Source organism: Cryptococcus neoformans, chromosome 9 (genome assembly GCF_000149245.1).
Source record: "Cryptococcus neoformans var. grubii H99 chromosome 9, complete sequence".
Taxonomy (NCBI): Eukaryota; Fungi; Basidiomycota; class Tremellomycetes; order Tremellales; family Cryptococcaceae; genus Cryptococcus; species Cryptococcus neoformans.
Genome location: NC_026753.1, coordinates 545,746 through 562,065, shown reverse-complemented (window position 1 = coordinate 562,065; position 16,320 = coordinate 545,746). Strand labels below are relative to the sequence as shown.

At 48.2% G+C, this 16,320-nt stretch overlaps 6 protein-coding genes and 1 non-coding gene; 3 read left to right on the top strand and 4 right to left on the bottom strand.

Moving 5' to 3' along the window:
- Nucleotides 1-6: 6 nt before the first annotated feature.
- On the bottom strand, nt 7-3,030 carry CNAG_04321 (hypothetical protein). XM_012196342.1 has 7 exons: nt 2,798-3,030; nt 2,716-2,750; nt 2,244-2,668; nt 2,134-2,193; nt 1,820-2,086; nt 1,402-1,770; nt 7-1,353 (listed from the first exon to the last, which is right to left on the bottom strand). Exons 1-7 carry the CDS (start codon nt 2,874-2,876, stop codon nt 324-326), a joined length of 2,265 nt encoding a protein of 754 aa, XP_012051732.1. The 5' UTR covers nt 2,877-3,030; the 3' UTR covers nt 7-323.
- Nucleotides 3,031-3,093: 63 nt separating this feature from the next.
- Nucleotides 3,094-3,522, top strand: CNAG_12842. XR_001046121.1 has 2 exons: nt 3,094-3,337; nt 3,391-3,522. It is a non-coding gene; the product is annotated as a hypothetical RNA (non-coding RNA).
- A 62-nt stretch (nt 3,523-3,584) lies between these two features.
- CNAG_04320 (polysaccharide synthase Cps1p) lies at nt 3,585-6,020 on the top strand. XM_012196341.1 has 7 exons: nt 3,585-4,045; nt 4,097-4,118; nt 4,184-4,329; nt 4,379-5,238; nt 5,297-5,406; nt 5,455-5,528; nt 5,582-6,020. Exons 1-7 carry the CDS (start codon nt 4,012-4,014, stop codon nt 5,689-5,691), a joined length of 1,356 nt encoding a protein of 451 aa, XP_012051731.1. The 5' UTR covers nt 3,585-4,011; the 3' UTR covers nt 5,692-6,020.
- CNAG_04319 (hypothetical protein) lies at nt 5,936-6,759 on the bottom strand. XM_012196340.1 has 2 exons: nt 6,463-6,759; nt 5,936-6,411 (listed from the first exon to the last, which is right to left on the bottom strand). Exons 1-2 carry the CDS (start codon nt 6,649-6,651, stop codon nt 6,031-6,033), a joined length of 570 nt encoding a protein of 189 aa, XP_012051730.1. The 5' UTR covers nt 6,652-6,759; the 3' UTR covers nt 5,936-6,030.
- A 140-nt stretch (nt 6,760-6,899) lies between these two features.
- Nucleotides 6,900-10,953, top strand: CNAG_04318 (telomere length regulation protein). XM_012196101.1 has 6 exons: nt 6,900-7,588; nt 7,642-7,712; nt 7,763-8,338; nt 8,391-9,254; nt 9,307-9,436; nt 9,483-10,953. Exons 1-6 carry the CDS (start codon nt 6,942-6,944, stop codon nt 10,522-10,524), a joined length of 3,330 nt encoding a protein of 1,109 aa, XP_012051491.1. The 5' UTR covers nt 6,900-6,941; the 3' UTR covers nt 10,525-10,953.
- Nucleotides 10,557-12,302, bottom strand: CNAG_04317 (hypothetical protein). Its single transcript, XM_012196339.1, has 4 exons — nt 11,411-12,302; nt 11,268-11,359; nt 10,934-11,186; nt 10,557-10,870 (listed from the first exon to the last, which is right to left on the bottom strand). Exons 1-4 carry the CDS (start codon nt 12,148-12,150, stop codon nt 10,639-10,641), a joined length of 1,317 nt encoding a protein of 438 aa, XP_012051729.1. The 5' UTR covers nt 12,151-12,302; the 3' UTR covers nt 10,557-10,638.
- Nucleotides 12,303-12,363: 61 nt separating this feature from the next.
- CNAG_04316 (NAD kinase) lies at nt 12,364-16,172 on the bottom strand. XM_012196100.1 has 9 exons: nt 15,854-16,172; nt 14,923-15,779; nt 14,425-14,870; nt 14,330-14,370; nt 13,851-14,278; nt 13,538-13,804; nt 13,166-13,484; nt 12,594-13,110; nt 12,364-12,536 (listed from the first exon to the last, which is right to left on the bottom strand). The coding sequence occupies exons 2-9, from the start codon at nt 15,638-15,640 to the stop codon at nt 12,495-12,497; spliced, it is 2,778 nt and encodes a 925-aa protein (XP_012051490.1). The 5' UTR covers nt 15,641-15,779; nt 15,854-16,172; the 3' UTR covers nt 12,364-12,494.
- Nucleotides 16,173-16,320: the final 148 nt, after the last annotated feature.

Below are 16,320 nucleotides of genomic sequence, written 5' to 3'. Positions count from 1 at the left end.
ATGTAGAAAACAAGGAGGCTGAAAATTAAATCATAACCAAATTTCTCCTTCCATACGTAATAGCAGCTCCGAGTCTCCAGTCTACGGTAGCCCGTCGCCCAGCTGGCTATCAGATCATCGGCGGTAACATCAGTAATGTTGATAGCAGCCATCAGATGGTATCGATGGGTAGAAATACTTGAAATAATAGGCAAGTGACTAATGATGGTAGATAAAACCATTATTAGTTGCACAGGTCACAATTACGTTCTTCAAAGCTCGCAAGTTTCCTCCATACACTGGTTGATATACATGCGACGTATTCCCAAAGCAACAAGACTAGCTTATTCCAGGTTTACATCCTCCAACCCTTCGTCATTACCGTTCGCGTCAGACTTCTCTGAGGGAGCCGTAGTAGCAGCTGACGCCTGCGCCTTCTTCTTCTTCTTGTTCTTTTTCTTCTGCGACTTTGAGACGGGAGTAACTTGGCTGCTTCTTGCCGGAGTGGATGCTGTCGATGTCGCAGTCTCGTGAATACTATCAGATGGAGGCTCTGAGTCAACAGTTATAGCTTCGTTTGGTTGCTCAACATTTGAAGGTGTATCTTCCTCCTTCTTGGCGGGTGAGGGAGCGCTGTTTGCTTTCGCATTGTCCCCTGCGGGTCTCGATTGCAAATCCATGTCCCCCTTCCCAGCTGTTCCATCCTTCATCTGCGCATCCTCAACTGGAATCAGTTGCACACTCTCAACGACCTCCGGAAGTGCATTTGCTTCCGCCGTTTCTGTGGTTGATTCTCCGGAAAGCGCTTCTTCTGAAGGAGCTGCAGATTGCTCAAGAGGCTCAAGATTCTCTGACCGTTCAGCCTGTGTGAGATCGGCTGCATGATATTCGGCATCAGGATCGGTGGCCGCCTCCATATTCACAATGGGGATAGGCGACGCAGGTGGTTCTTCGCGTAGATTGCTCGCGCCCCCAGAGACAACATTTTCAAACTCCTTCACTGCCTCGTCGATAGTCTGTGCCTTCCCTCCTTCCCTTTCCTGCTGCCCATTGATTTGGGTAGGCATCTCAGTCTTAGTTGGAAGTTGTTCCGTCGCGATGCGAGGTTCTTCCACGACTATAGGCGGCGTGCTGGTTCTTTTCACTTCTTCTTCAATTTCGGCAGGAGGGGGGAATGTTTGCAAGGGGATGTCTACGTAATCATATGTGGCTTGAGCGTCTCCGGGGGTCGACACAAGCGTTGAGGCGGGGTCCGTCACGGGCACTTGCGCTTCTCCAACGGTGGGAGGGGTGAACTGACTCCCAGAAAGGGGGGATGATTGGGAAGATGAGGAGGCGGCAGAAGCAGGGCTGGAAAGCGGGAACTTGAAGCCTCTGTCGTCCATGAGCAAAGAATTGTTTGAAGTGGTTACATATACTCACCTATCGAGCTTTCCATCGGCCTCTGGCTTAGGACTCTTAGACCTAGGGGCGTCGTGGACTTCTGGCCTGGGGCTTCTCACTCTAGGAACCTCACCAGCTCCCAAACTTTCTCTCCTTTGCTCACTAAAATCACCTGGAGCATGGCTGGGCAAAGTGGGTGAGGCCGGGACCATGCTCATTCTAGCAATGGTTTCTGGGCTAGGCGACCGTGGGACGTCTTCATTATCCCTAATGGGTGATTGCGGGGCGGAAGGGATTGGAAGAGAGGCGCGCTTGAGTGGGGAGGGGCGTCGGAAGGGGGGTGGAGCGGTGTCAAGCGAAGCGTTGGATGGTAGAGATGGAAGAATATAGTTAGAGATAGGGAAAAGTCTATGTAACATTAGTGTTAAATAATCATGGGTAACTAAACATGACGTACTTGCGTTGATCGGCGACGGCGAACAACCACCCTGGCCCAACGACGGGTAAATTCATCCTCAACGCTTCTTGGTATTCGGGGTCCACTCCGCCTCCTCGACCATGCTCGTCACTGCCAACCATTGGGGTAGTGCAAACAAAGTGTGTGGTATCAAGCGCAACTTGAGGAGATTCGCGAGCTCCAATCTGGCGCAGACAGTGACGAAGCTGGTCCACGAGTTGTGGTGGGTGCATAGGGCCAAAACATATCAAAAGACCAGTGAGATTGCTACATCGCTGTAAGCAGTTGGAGACACGTAGACCGCTGCAACTCACTCCATGGTATGCGTCCGGACACGAATTATGTTTGAAGGATATGTGCCAGCTGTAGTTTTCCTACGAGGTTGTTGGAGATAGCTTCCATGCTAAATATCGAGAGCACTTACAAGATAAGTTGAAAAGTATACTCTTCACCACTTTGAAGACCACCAGTCTTCCACTCTGTCTTTTCCCGTACACCCCCGCCATATTCGCCTCCTACTCGCCCCCAACGTTGCCCATTCCGATGCATTTCCAAGCCTCTGAACTCCGCGCTACCGACATCTATTCTATCCCATTCAACAGTGACGTTTGTCTGCGTAACATTTCGAAGTCTCACAACCGGGATCTTGGGAGGGATGCTGAAAGTGTTCAAGATTGAATCTTGCAGCTCCTTGAACGCTTTCTGAGCGGCATATTCAGCGGCGAGATCACGAGAAACCGTGATGGTGAGAATAGATCCAGGACCAAGAGAAGGTGTGCCAGGTGATGGAGTGGGTAAGAGGAGTGACGGAAATTCCAGCAGGTGCGCGTTCGGTCCCAGAAGGATGGCCTGCGATACTATGAGCAGCGTTCATTTATAGGTGTCTATACACTCACCATGCCAGCATCCAACTTGCCTAGGGTGAAGGTGACTACGGAGCTGTCAGCGGGGAGTACGATAGGGATTGACGTATCTTACACTGCTCCATCTTGCTCTTCGGAGAGTTGGTTGCTATGGAGAGCCTTTTTGCATGTGCTGTAGCTGTCGGGGAGGGCATTGTAGGATGAATGGATAGTAATGGACAGATAGACACGTGTAACCTTGAACAACACGCACAACGACGGAACGAAATCGATTATGCTCAGACCGCGCACTTGTCAGCCAGACGCGAATCCACCTGCGGACTTGCACCCTTCTCCGCTCACATTCTCTCAACCTCCAATCTTCTCCTTGCATATAGGTTGTTCTTCATGTAAATGTGTATTATCTCCTACGAAACTCAGAAAATATCATTCCAACGCCTTCACCCGTTACATACAAATCCTCATGCCTCGAGTTAAATATTCAAACCAGCACAGTCCAATGGTGGCCTTCTGCCCCGCTTTACTATCTGGGCCCGCGATTTCTGCTAAGGATTGAGCGTAAAGAGTGGACGCCTATTATTCCGTATATTGACAAGTCGGTCGACATGATATGGATATGTTGTTTTGTGAGCGAAGCGTGACTATAGCAGGGGATGTTCGTTGGGCTGTGTCTGTCAGTGTTGCGATGGCTGCTGATGGTTGGGTTAGCTGCTGCTGCTCGCGGTAGTCCATGGTGTGGCGTGATTTTCTTCATCTTCTTGTTGGACCGCACCCGCAGCTTATAAAAGAGTATAATATATGTTGCTTGCTTAGTTACAAAGATGGTATCACATATCTTATACACGCAGGCTGAGTGCTAAGTAATGCTAAATAGATCTCTTTGTTTGGGCGAAAAACAGGCCCGCGTTTACATCAAGGGTAGTTTATAGCCCGGGATTATTTCTCGCAAGGCCTGGCTCCAGAATAAAGCTCCCGTGCTGTGCTTGAGTTCCCTTCCGCGCTAACACCAGCCGGCCACGTACCTTGCACTCACTTTCTCAGACATTTCTTCGCTTTTTACCTTGCACTAGATCCTCACCTCACCCTCCTCCTTCCCTCCTAGCTGCGACACCCATTCAACGATTCCCGCCGCCCCTCTCTTCCTCCCACTCTCCTTGCCTCTTCGCTCCTAACACAATAGTCGCCTTATAGTCTACCACAGTTCCTTATCCTTATTCTTCCAATAACCATCCGTGGAAACAACAAGTCACGAGAAAACGACACGCAGCAACCGACGCGATCAATTTCAAACGTTAGGTTGACCGTTTTGGAAAACGGACAGCTGGTAAGATGTTGTATCTCACAGCAGACAAATTTCCAGTCTGTACGTAGTTCTTGTTTTTCACGGTGAAGAGTTTGCGCTTACCATGAACAGTCGTGCCATTTGGTGTTATTGGGTATGTCCCGCACTATTTTGTCTTGCCCTTGATGTGCTTGACGGGTCTCACTAACGACTGAACAGATTCTACCGATATCTCTGGTACATCATCCGTCTTTTAGCTAGAGCAACCTACCGTCCCATTCCATTACCCGAAAATCCCACCTATGTTGCACATGAAGATGTAACGATCATCGTCCCCACCATTGACGCCGGTGAAGAGTTTAAAGGTAGGTTTATATCATCAAACACTGCTCTATAAGTCTCACTTTCGTTCAGACGCTGCCAGGTCATGGCTTGCCGGTAATCCCAAGGAAATCATCATTGTCACCGAAGCCAAGATGGAAGGTCCTCTGCAAGACCTTGCGAACCAAGTCGATCCCGAGCGTATTCGTGTCCTTACTGTCCCTGCCGCCAACAAACGTCTACAGATGTCCCACGGCATTCGTAACACCACCACGGATATCATTGTCTTTGCCGATGACGATGCTATCTGGCCGGAGACTCTGTTACCCTATGTCCTTGCTTGTTTTGAGGATCAGCAAATTGGAGGCGTTGGAACAAGTCAGCGAGTTAAGGCAGTCAACTCACGGATGACTGTTTGGGAAGTTCTTGCCGCGTTTCGATTGACCATTCGAAACATTGAAATTGCCTCCTCTACACACATTGACGGTGGTATCCCTTGTCTTTCTGGTCGAACGGCTGCCTACCGTACTATTATCCTCAAGGATCCCGATTTCCTTCATGGTTTCACTAATGACTTCTGGCTTGGCAAATATCACCTTAACTCTGGCGATGACAAGTTCCTCACCCGATGGATGGTGTCTCACGGTTGGAACACCTACGTCCAGGTCTGCAAAGAGGCTGAACTGCTGTCCACTATGAAGCCCAATTGGCGTTTCCTTTTGCAAGTCCTGAGATGGACTCGAAACACTTGGCGATCCGACTTCCGATCGATCTTCACTGAGCGATACGTCTGGACAAAGCACCCCTATGTTGCCTACACTATGATTGACAAATTTATCAACCCCCTAACCCTTCTCGTCGGACCTTGTCTGGTCATCTATTTGATTGTCAAGAGTACAAAAGACGTTTTGGACGGTGGCTACCACCTTGCAGCTTGGGATATTGTCGTTTCTGTGAGTGGCTATCTTCGAAGATTGATCGCAGGATGATTCACGGCTGACAGTTCAATAGTATCTCGTCTGGCTGATGTGCACAAGAACGCTGAAGCTCTTACCTCATTTGTGGAACAACCCTAAGCACATCATCTACGTCCCCGCTTTCATTGCCTTTGGTTACTACTTGTGAGTCGTGTGATGGTCCGTCTTTGAGCGCTGCTGACAATGTGGCAGTGCGATCATGAAACTGTACGCGTTGTTTACTTTGCATGAAACTGGATGGGGTACTCGTGCTGGTATCGGAAACAGTAAGCTAACTGTATGCCCTTGCTTGAGATATGACGCTAATACTGGTGTGTAGTCACCGAGGCTACTATGGCGGCCGAAAAAGAGAACGAGGCCGCCAATTTTGCGCGACAACAACGGCAGGACTTTCAATATCCCGAGACCTCTGCGCGCAGAAAAGCATGAGTGTATAATTTGACACGTTTTAGCATGACAGCATGACATTCCGAAGATACGACCAATCTGGCATTTAGATTTTGGACGATTTCACGTCCTTTATTTGACTTCTCAAATCCTTTTCTGTTTACATACAGTGCTCGCAGGTAGAAATCCCGTGTTGGCGGTTGGTAGGGAGATGCTGGTACGCGCAGCTATGTACGGACATTTGTTATATACGACATTTCAGTCTTTGTTCTAGTTTTCCCTTTGGCTTGACCCGGAGGACATGCATGTTAGTTTTGTACTAGCTTCCCTGACAGCAGGAAGAGAATATGCATATATTTATTCCAAGTTTGTTTTCGTGCTCTACTCTGGACCAGGCCATTGAGATACCATGTCCATGATTACAGCATACCTCTCTCTTTCGCTTTCTACAAGAGCCTCCTCATCAACATCGTCCTCATCACGCGCCCTTCTTCCATCCTGCTTGAGGGCCAAGCCAACTACCACATGTCTTCTTGCCTGACCGCTAGTTTGCAATGCCCACCAGACAAGAGTTGCTATTTGAGAAACATACAGCTCATGCAAAGTCTGCTGGGGTGGTGAGCCCAGAAGTGGTGTGAGAGATGCTTGAGGTGGAGGCGGAGGAAGGATAGAGAGAATGTGTAGATTTGAAGGATGGCCATTGGACTGTGAAGGCATAGTTGGAGGAGGAAGAGGTATTTGTTGTGGAAGGGAAGCTTGGGTCTTTTGTGCACGGGATCAGCAGTATCACTGGACAGCAATGGAGAGACTTACAAGACATCCTACTTTACCATTCTGAGTGACGATGACCAATATCCGATCATCGAATGTCTGGATGAGAAGCTCTGTCTCAACTTCACATATGGATTGGCGAAGCTGATATGACTGGATAGGAGGAGAGGGTTGGGTTTTGGTGGTAGAGAGCGGCAGGGCGGAATATGATTCTTCGAGCAGAGACGACATTTCCGGGGGACCAAGGTTAAGTACTATCTGGGAATGGAGATGAGGATAGCCTTAGAGAACGAGTATTGTTGACAGGGTTGAATCAGATCCGTTGATGCACGATTTCGCGTTCTTCGAACCACCTTCGTCCAGATAATAAGGAACTCGCGATGTCATGACGTGGTCGTCTTCCACATCATCATTTCTACCGAGATTCCTTTCGAATAATCAACTTTCGCTGGTTATGAGCCAGCAATTACTAGCAATAAGGATGCGATGTGATCTGATTACAGCCATCTCGACCAACTCAAATGGTCACAATGACCTTTGAAGTCTCCCTTAAACAATTACGCGACTTTTTACGTCTCCCAGCGCCTTCCCTCGAAGACTTGACCTTCCAGATTTCCGCAACTCTTTTGACCTTACACATACATCCCACATCTTTACCGCCATCTTCGATCCCTTCTACAGACCTCAAAGCTTTGGCCCGATATCTCCCAGCAGTACAAAATCTGCTACTTCAAGATGTTCTGCAACACTTTGTCTCTATCCTCGATGACCGAAGCCAAGAATTACTGCGGGGACTTTTCGTCCCGCAGAAAAAAGTCGAAGGATTAGAGATTCGAAGGAACATCGCCTTGGTCTCGTACTTCACCCTTCCTTCGTATCTTAATGCGCCAAAACAGGATCATCCCACCCTTTCTAAACCGATGAGATCATTTTTCATATCGCTGCTTGATACGCTGTCGACAGAGTTTGGGCTAGATGACCTTTATCATACTATATTTCCAAACAAAGAAAGAATAACAAAGGAGGGCAAGGATGGGGTGAGGACCTTACAATGGGAAGATGCTTTAAGGTCAATTGTCAGCATTCCGGCTAAAACAGGGAATGCCATTGGAAGATGGGAGCTGGAAGAAGCAGACAAGGTAGACGTCCCAGTCACTTTATTACCAAGGTGAGTTTCAGAAGCCTTTACTGACACAAAATTTCTTCTAACATGATAGAAAGACCCTACTTTGATAGATTAGGAAGACACTTGGAAAGTCTCTTGTATGAGATATCGCAACATCCGTCACCGGGCAAGTAACTTTTGTTTAAGTGTTGCCTATGAAACTGACAACCTCTGTAGATGTGACACCTCTGAGGCTAGTCATCGAGAAGCTTTCCAGCATCGGTCTGCTCACCTCTCAATCCCCTAATGCCTCCTCTAGAACTCCGTCTTTATTGTACTCTCTATTACCATCGCTGCTTTCACATCTCCACCCACCATCTTCTTCTCCTTTACCTCCTTATCCACCCACTTTTTTACCATCAGTGTTTCTGCCATTGCCCTCGTCGATTCTCTCGACCTTTATCAACGCCCTTACTACGCACTTATCGTTCTACCTGATTGACCCCGCCAATCCATTGGAACCGCACAAACCGGATGGGCGTATCAAACGCGCCGTTCAGGTATTCCAATCAATCGTTGGCAACGCCGAAGTCGGCAGTGAAGCTTGGCAAGCAGTAGTGCAAAGTGTAATGACAAAGAAAGGAAAGTCTCGTATGGGACTAGGAGAGTGGAGAGAGCAAGCACGGAACAGATTGATCGTGGGTTGGATCGCACAAGGAGGAGATGCAGCGGTAAAGGCTTTTATCGAGATCATAGTAGACACTTGGACGGACCCAAAATACGTCAAATTCTCAATGTTCTCTGAACAATTTAGTAAGTATTTGTTCAGGTATCAATGCAAAGCGACTAAGGGAGTACATTGAAGGTTTAACACATGTCCTCCTCCTTTCGCTTTCATTACTCCCAACATACTCTTCTTGGTTAATCCAACTCTCACACCGTTCTCGGTTTATCCTTGCCTTCCAATCATATCTCTCACATCCTGATCCTTCCATACGACGGTTAGGAATGGTGGTCGGGGAGATTATGAGTGAACTTACAATACTGGAAACCGAGGATGGTCAGTCGGAGAAAAAGAAGCAAGAGGGCGAAATTGAGGAACTGCGAAAAGGGCTAGAGGTTGACGAAGACAACGTGGACATGAAGCCCAAGACGACAGCCACTGGAAGTGGACGTGTGCGACTCAAGTTCAAAGGTATGTGGGATGGGAATGGCGACGGGAGGGAGGAGAGTAGATGGTTAAGAGACAATGTGGGAGTCAAAGATGCCAATGCTATAACCGTCGGCGATGACGAACAGTGGTTGCTTGGCTGGAAAGATGTCCCATCCTCTCCCACAGTCGAGCCACAGCCAGTGTCTGAATCTTCACGTGGCCGCCGGGCTACTAGACCTGCCAACACGGAACCATCTTCACCCAAACCACGAGAGAAGAAACCAAAGATTATAATGCTTGATCCCGACCAGCAGGACGATCCTCTCAGTGGCTATGCCTCTTCATCTCCCTCTTCTTCGCGAGCCCCATCGCCCACCCCGGAGTATCTCGACGAAATTGCCGCCGACCCGTCCCTAGGATTGGACGAAGCCAACAAGAAAAAAGTTAAGAGGCCTGTGTATATACCGCAGCTGGTGGCACTATTGAAGGAGAGGGATAAGCCAGAAAGTGTGGAAATGGGTCTGAATTGGGGTGAAGGTCTTGTCCGGGCAAAGAGAGAGTTTGGCACTGAGCTCGGTGAGTTTATTGTGATGGACGAAGGTCAATGCTTACTTATGCGGTTTTGTAGCTGAGAATGCAGTTGGTGTCACTCTGATGGTTCTGGGGCTAAACGACAGTTTCGATATAGAAGGTTTTGAAGAAAAGAAGCAAGGGTTGTTAAACGCACTTATCGCGTGCGCCCCCAAACAGGTGGCACCGTAAGTCTCTCGTGAAGGTCTGAGATTACTGACTGCGATCATCTAGATTCCTCTGTGAACAATACTTCAACCCTCAATTCTCGTTACAACACAAGGCTTCTATTCTCACCGCCCTCGCTATGGGGGCGCGAGAACTCGCGGGTCTGTCTGTCCCTCAAGCACCTCGTACAACCCGATCCATCGACTTCCCTTCCAAGACCCTTCCTCCAACGCTGCACAACAAATACATTAGCAGCGCAGATATCCCTTTAAACCGGTTATTGGGCTATGACCCCGACAACCAACTTGATCAAGCCATTGATGGAATACGGAATCTTATTCTGTCAAAGGGTGCGCGCAAAGGTGAAGAAACCGTGTCAGAGTTGGCTCGTGAAAAGCGTCTACGGGTGGACGAGATCAGGCGGCCAAAGATCGCACCTGTCAACTCGCATGCATCCTCGCAAATGGGCCGACTTGCTCGACCTCCTGTGGTAGCTTTCAAAGACATTGCAGCCGAGATCTTCATCCTTCCCCTCATCAATCGCTTTTGGCAACATTTTCAGGATTCTTCCACTCGTGAAGAGAGAGCGGTAATGATGGGCGCTCGGTATAGAGCTGCTGGGGCGGGTATGGTTCTTTCCCCTATGGCTATGGAGAAATTCATGATGGCGCTCGCATTGATGCTAGATGCTGCAAGGTACTCCCCACTATGGCTGAGTGTCATTTGCCCAGAAGCACTTGAGCTTGCGGTGACAATAGGAATTAGACATCCACCAAGGCCCTTGTTGAGTGGAGAAGAGGGTATAGATCCTTCTCGTGCCGAGGCACAAGTCCTTTCTGCTGCGCTGGAACTCACGTTGGTCTGTCTAGACATCTCTGTTGACCTGGACGGAGGTAGGACTTTGGCAATGGACAAGGCCGTGCTAGTAATGGCTGTAGGAGAGTGGGCAAGCGGGGTGTTCAAGGTAGAGAGCGAGGGCGGTGAGGTCAGTGCAGGTCAAGGTGGGAGAATTGAAGGAAAGATCAAAGCCGAAGCAGCTGGGGTAGTGGTGAAGGTTGGAGAGATCGGTGAAAAATGGGGGCATATGGGAATGGATATGGGCTTCTGAGAGAAGCGGAGGCAATGCAGATTTGTTGTATATCACCAATACCAAACATACATACATGGTACCCTTCAAGGATCTATCAATCCATGTGACGCCTATATGGGTCTCTGGTAAATGTCAGGACTTCCTTAATTTTCTCTTGGGCCTTCCAACGGCGCCAGTGCCATTTCTTGACACAATGACTTCATCTTTATCCGGATCTTCGTAAGAGGTCTCTTCATATTTGCCTCCCTGTTTTTGCCGGCGAGAGGCCGACGATAAAAAAGCATTGGAATTGTACGCCCATCTCGAACGATAAGATATGGACAGAAAGAACCATACAAATGGAGAGACAAGGAGGAACGTTGATCTCAAGTGAATAATGAATTTCAGCCTCATCAACAGCTTCCCTTAACATGACAAACCAACTTACAATTTGTAACCTACGTCTCCCTCTGCATTTGTTTGACTAACCCAGATCGCCAGGATAGCGGCCACTACTGAGTACGCAATGCCACAGAAAGTCATTGTCCTTTCGAACCATATCAACGATTTCACCCTACGGGGATTCTGCTGTCGGGTTTTGACTTTTTGACTTTGAGACTCTGGATCTGAATAACAAGATAGAGAGCTGTGTCGAATAAACAAAAAAGTGAGAAGGAGAAATGTCAACTGAGTAACCGCCACTGTAAACATAAGCGAGAAATAGTTTAGATCAGCTTTAAGTAGAAAGAACGAACACAAAAAAAGTCTTTTCTGCTACGTACAAAACCCAAAACACAATAAAAGAATAGGGACCGTCATAGCAGGCCATTGACCATCAGCGGTAGCACCAGTGTAAAGGACACCTTCTTGACAGCTACATCGGAAAAGTCGGTTAACATCCCAGCTGCACTAATCGATCACTTACTTTGATTCTTGAGAATCACACCATCCCAGACCACCAAACTTATATCCTCCCGCCTCCAGCGCCCATATGCCGGTTTGTGGCCCTGTTGCCGCACATACAGCTCCACACAACAACATGGCAAGGGCCAGCAGGAATGGCAATTTTCTAACTAGCCATTTCCAACCCCACCAAGACCATGTGCCTTCCCAGCACCTCGAGCAATCCCCGCAACAACTTGCCCATACTGGAGGTCGTTGGATATATGAATTGTGTAGCTTCTGGCTTCTTGAGAGGTAATCTTCTTGCGTAAGTTTATTTCGCTTCTTGGTCCTCAATTTCGACGACGGGGGGCAGCTTGGTTTTCTGAAAGAAGCTTTGTTCCTGTTTTTCCATCTCTCATTTTTTGTATCACTCTCAACTGCAGTGGTATCGGTACTATAGTTGTCATCGCTGACATTGTTATCCATGTCATTCTCCATTTCATTAGTATTGATTCCGGATGATTTGATTTCCCTTCTTTGCTGGGTGCGCTTATCATGCTCTTCCAGGTTTACAGTTTTCTTTGCCTCACTAGTTCGCAATGGATACTGGAACGCGTCTGGCACAGCCTTCTCCTTTCCCTCATTTCCGAAGTTTGAAGCAGCAATTTCCTTGTCAGAGTCGATTTCGGTTGAACTACCGCTGTTGTCACTTTCGCCCCGGGAGTATCTTGTATCACTAGGAGGACAGGGACCCGCAGAAGGTTTCTTTGAAGCTGCCATAAGGGCCGTTTGAACTAATAGAAGAGGGCCAAGAAGGTATCGACGCGATGGTGATTATGTAGAAGACGGAGCCGAACAGCATTCAAGAAGCTGGTGAATTAGTCTCAAATACTATCCGGAACATACTGGTTCCTTCCTTTGCAGCATGTCGGTGCCCAATATCAAAGGATGGTATGCGTTGAAACATGAAATGAGGTTTGGTCTGAGAAAACAGTAAAACATCAATCTGCAGATAGCTAAACACATCAAATGGTGAACTGCATTCATAAGACCGACCAGATAGCAATCGACAGACCATGATCCAATGTTATTACACACAAGTGATTGTACAATCCGCAGAAAACTTATTCCTCTGAACCACTGCAATCGGAAGCTGAGTCATCATCCTACAAAAATGGATCATCAGCATAATCTATTTTCAGCATATTACGCAGTGGACATACCTGTCCAAAAAATGCAAACGCCTTGGCTTTACAATCAGCCACCTTTTCGGCCAAGTTCGAGGGTGTACGTTTCGGCTTATGTCCATGATGATGATGATGGTGGTGGTGGTGATGATGATGGCGTTGTTGTTGTCCATGTTTGGGTGTCTCCTCCTTTCTCAACTTCTCTTCCCGCTCGACTCTTTCGGCCTCAGCTTCTTCTGTGCTCTGCGAAACCGTTCTCCCCAACTGGCTGGGATGTCTAGATTTGTCTACACGTAATGGAGCCGGATTTTCCCCTATACTATCACGCTGTCCCTTTTCTTTCTCCTTTTCGTGAATCTCAGCTTTGTGGATAGCCTCCACGAGATGTCTCTGCGATAGTGCAGGAGGAGCTGAATACGGCGTAACGAATCGGTTCGGCGTTTCTAGCCCGTTTTGATGGGATGAGAGAAGATAATGGAGTTGATGTGGGAACATCTCATTTTTGGTCGGCTGCTGCTGTTGTTGCACAGGAGGCGACGACGGACCGGATTTACTATAACCAAAAGGTTAGTAAAAACAGTGAAAGTCAAAAGTCTAAAACCACTTACTCGTCAATATCGAATATCTCCTCTTCGTCATCCTCTTCGTCCTCGCTCTCCACCAGATCCCCGCTAGCCTTTGCATCTTTCTCAAATTTTTGTTTAGCTCGGCCCTCTTCAAACAGGTCCTTTTTCGCATCTTCCTTCCTGTCCCCTGATCTCTCCGGAGGATCGCTAGCTTCCTCCACAACCACGAAGGATTTTTGTTTCTCACGTTCGTTCCATCGTAAAGTACGGGAGATGGACGAAAACCAGTCAGTAGAGGCTTTGTCGGCACAGACAGTGGGAAAGGGATATTTTGATGCAGTAACCTTAATGTGATCGCCCTCTGCAAGTCTACATCTCAGCGGTGCAAATAGCAATTAGGATCGAGTCACTTACGTTTGAGCTCCACCCGCCCTCTACCATCAAAACTAGCCCAAGCAGTGCTTCTAGAGTTGTATGGAACACACACTCTCAACTCCATGCTGTCTGGTAGCAGCATGGGCCGGAAAGAAAGAGTATGCGGACAGATGGGTGTGATGAGAATAGCAGGGATCTGCGGATGAGCAAGCGAGCCTCCAGCAGATAATGAGTAAGCCGTAGACCCTGTGGGGGTAGAAACAGTAAGGCCATCGGCCTGTACAGTTGTGAGATGATGCTCATCACCTATAGCTAGTCAGCGCAGTATATTGTCTCCCCTGGAAGCACTTACCGAATAGTTCTAACAAGCTGACGTAGGGGCTGGGTCCTCGGTCAACCACTAAGTCATTTAACACCTCAAATTGCTCCACAGGGCGGGTTGAATAACACATGATTTCCTTATCTTCACCCTCAAACTCCGAGGGCGATACAGCTGGAGTCGGTCCCTCTAAGCTTTCCCATCCTCCTTTATCTACACGACTCATCAGAATCTCCCCCCCAGGCTTCTTGATCGCCTTCCGTTTTTTGCTTTTGGAAACAGCAATATCTCCTGATGCTACAGCTCGATAGACAGTGCAAGTGAATCGCATACGCAGATTCACGCGAATGCCCTCGTCTACCACTTTGTCAATGGTTTCCTTGTATTTATAGAAATCAAAGTTTGTGAGGAAACCCAAAGATCCAAGGGCAAAGGGAAGGACTGGAGGGACGATTCGTTGGCTAACAAAAGTTGTGAGTAAACTCATTTAGAACGACCTCGATGACGCTTACAATAGCCAAGATGTAAAAAGCACGGTACCATCACCACCAAGCTAAGGGGACATTTGTGTCAGCGATGAATCTGAAAGCGAATCATTTGGACTGACAGTGATGACAAAGTCAAACAAATGTGGTGTGGCGGAACAAAGTTCACTAGTCCAGTATCTCAATTGTCCTTCGCCGTTAGTTGCCTGTTTGGCGGCCTCACCCATACTAGTTGTTGATGAGAATGCTGAGATATGTGATAATGTGTTGACAGACGCGGATGAAGAAGATCGTTGTCTCGCCATCGGCACAAAAAGGTGAGGATATTCGCGCTGAAGCCCTGCAGCATCGAATCGCTTCGATGTCTGCAATTGGGCATCGACATAAACGACTAAGCCGCGGTCACGAGATCCATTACCGTGACGACTACTGCTCCCGTCTGGTGACGCCGTCGGGCGTTTTTGCATGAGATACAGGGCCAGCTCCCGAGTGAGTTTAATTAGCCGATTGTCACGGGCTTTCGTCACTATAAGGACGTTTTGGATTCGCGAGCGAACCTTGGTGCGGCCTATGTAATGAGTTAGATAGTCGGATGGAAGACATTGATTAGCATGACCCACCAAGTTCTTTGCTCATTTCTCTGACACCCTGGGCAGTTTCCGCCAATTGCTTCGTGAGACTTCCATTCCCTTCATCGTCGCCTTCCAGTAACCCATCACCTATTAGACCATTGAGCAAGTTAGGCGTCCTTGTCCCGTATTCATTCACGCTCGATTGATCAGATTCGTAGCCATTGAATGGTGGTCCCTTACGGGAAAGACTAACATGGGACGCATTGTCTCTAGGACTGGATGGTTGCGACGCGGAAGGGGGCGAAGATATATTTCCTTGGTTATTATGGGATGGAAATGGGACGTCGGACTGGAGAACTGGTTCATTAGTATTTGTATGATGGTGCTGTCCGTGGTTCGAGCGAGCTTTCGAAGAAGTGGGTGAATCGGGCACAAAATGTGTCCTATTATTCGCGCTCTTATTCTTCAGCCAATCCTGAAGGGAGCCATGTCTGTCCAGATGTGAATGAATAAAGCAAGGTGATGCCTCAGGGACAGCCAGGGCAGAAGTGGAAGGTGCTGCAAGTGACGTGTGGTCGGGAGACGACATCGCACTAATGGATCTCGGGTTTTCGAGCGTCGGGTCGCACTTAGATAGAGGAGAAGGTGCGGCGGGATGGCGCATTCGAGCCGTCGTTGGTACATTTAGATATGGAGACGGTTGAGGGGCGCGTGAACCTCGGACAGAAGACGAAGGAGGAGGAGTAGACGGACGCGTATCGGGCATTGTAGATGCGGCGTTGCTTTATCCTGAAGATCACTGAAAAGGTATTACGGTGATAAAGACCAACTCTGGACCTCAAGTACAAGGGCTAGTATACCGAAGTTTCTGCAAGAGGGCGTCACCAAATGTCTAAGTTGGAGTGCTGTGGTAAAGCCAGAATGGTTATCGGTTATCCAAATTAGAGTACAAAATTGACGCGATATTTCACGAACTCACCCTGTGCTGTAAATTTATCGCAGAAACGAGGAATTTACAAAGAGTCGAAGATTACAAGCGTTCTTATGCTATGCGCAGTTTGCTATTTGAGTTTCTCAAGACGCATATACCAAGTGGTGGTGCCGTCGTTTACGAATAGAGATGGACCTCCACCTCCGCCCAAATTTCAGGAGAGAGGGAAACAACGGAGCGGTATTTCCAAGTATTGTCGGAGGAAGACGCTCTTATGGTCCTCGGGCTGTGGTGGGTGAGGATGGGGTTAGTCGTGGAAGGTGTCAAGGCAGAAAAGAAGTGAGATGGATGCTCACAGTAATCTCGGCGGGCCGAGGCGGATGCGAGTCATTTCGGATGGCGGTCAGCAGTTATCCACCTCATATTACGTAACAATGAATGGACGTGGTAAGCGGACGATGACGTTTGTTAACAATCTCGACGATGGTCGGGCGGTGGGTCTTCTTTCCCTCTTC

Excerpts from the sequence above, each read along its gene's own strand:
- CNAG_04321 (XM_012196342.1), bottom strand. The coding sequence starts at position 2,876 with ATGCCCTCCCCGACAGCTACAGCACATGCAAAAAGGCTCTCCATAGCA. Across the intron at positions 2,087-2,133 it reads GTCCGGACGCATACCATGGA|CAATCTCACTGGTCTTTTGA; the intron begins GTGAGTTGCAGC and ends ACAGCGATGTAG. Across the intron at positions 1,354-1,401 it reads GCCGATGGAAAGCTCGATAG|AGGCTTCAAGTTCCCGCTTT; the intron begins GTGAGTATATGT and ends CATGGACGACAG.
- CNAG_04320 (XM_012196341.1), top strand. The coding sequence starts at position 4,012 with ATGTTGTATCTCACAGCAGACAAATTTCCAGTCT. Across the intron at positions 4,119-4,183 it reads GTGCCATTTGGTGTTATTGG|ATTCTACCGATATCTCTGGT; the intron begins GTATGTCCCGCA and ends ACGACTGAACAG. Across the intron at positions 5,407-5,454 it reads ATTGCCTTTGGTTACTACTT|TGCGATCATGAAACTGTACG; the intron begins GTGAGTCGTGTG and ends ACAATGTGGCAG.
- CNAG_04319 (XM_012196340.1), bottom strand. The coding sequence starts at position 6,651 with ATGTCGTCTCTGCTCGAAGAATCATATTCCGCCCTGCCGCTCTCTACC. Across the intron at positions 6,412-6,462 it reads ATGGTAAAGTAGGATGTCTT|ACCCAAGCTTCCCTTCCACA; the intron begins GTAAGTCTCTCC and ends CGTGCACAAAAG.
- CNAG_04318 (XM_012196101.1), top strand. The coding sequence starts at position 6,942 with ATGGTCACAATGACCTTTGAAGTCTCCCTTAAACAATTACGCGACTTT. Across the intron at positions 7,589-7,641 it reads CCAGTCACTTTATTACCAAG|ACCCTACTTTGATAGATTAG; the intron begins GTGAGTTTCAGA and ends CATGATAGAAAG. Across the intron at positions 8,339-8,390 it reads AATGTTCTCTGAACAATTTA|GTTTAACACATGTCCTCCTC; the intron begins GTAAGTATTTGT and ends AGTACATTGAAG.
- CNAG_04317 (XM_012196339.1), bottom strand. The coding sequence starts at position 12,150 with ATGGCAGCTTCAAAGAAACCTTCTGCGGGTCCCTGTCCTCCTAGTGAT. Across the intron at positions 11,360-11,410 it reads TGTGATTCTCAAGAATCAAA|CTGTCAAGAAGGTGTCCTTT; the intron begins GTAAGTGATCGA and ends TTTCCGATGTAG. Across the intron at positions 11,187-11,267 it reads TTTATTGTGTTTTGGGTTTT|TGGCGGTTACTCAGTTGACA; the intron begins GTACGTAGCAGA and ends TTATGTTTACAG.
- CNAG_04316 (XM_012196100.1), bottom strand. The coding sequence starts at position 15,640 with ATGCCCGATACGCGTCCGTCTACTCCTCCTCCTTCGTCTTCTGTCCGA. Across the intron at positions 14,871-14,922 it reads AGAAATGAGCAAAGAACTTG|GCCGCACCAAGGTTCGCTCG; the intron begins GTGGGTCATGCT and ends CTCATTACATAG. Across the intron at positions 13,805-13,850 it reads CAGCTTGTTAGAACTATTCG|GTGATGAGCATCATCTCACA; the intron begins GTAAGTGCTTCC and ends GACTAGCTATAG.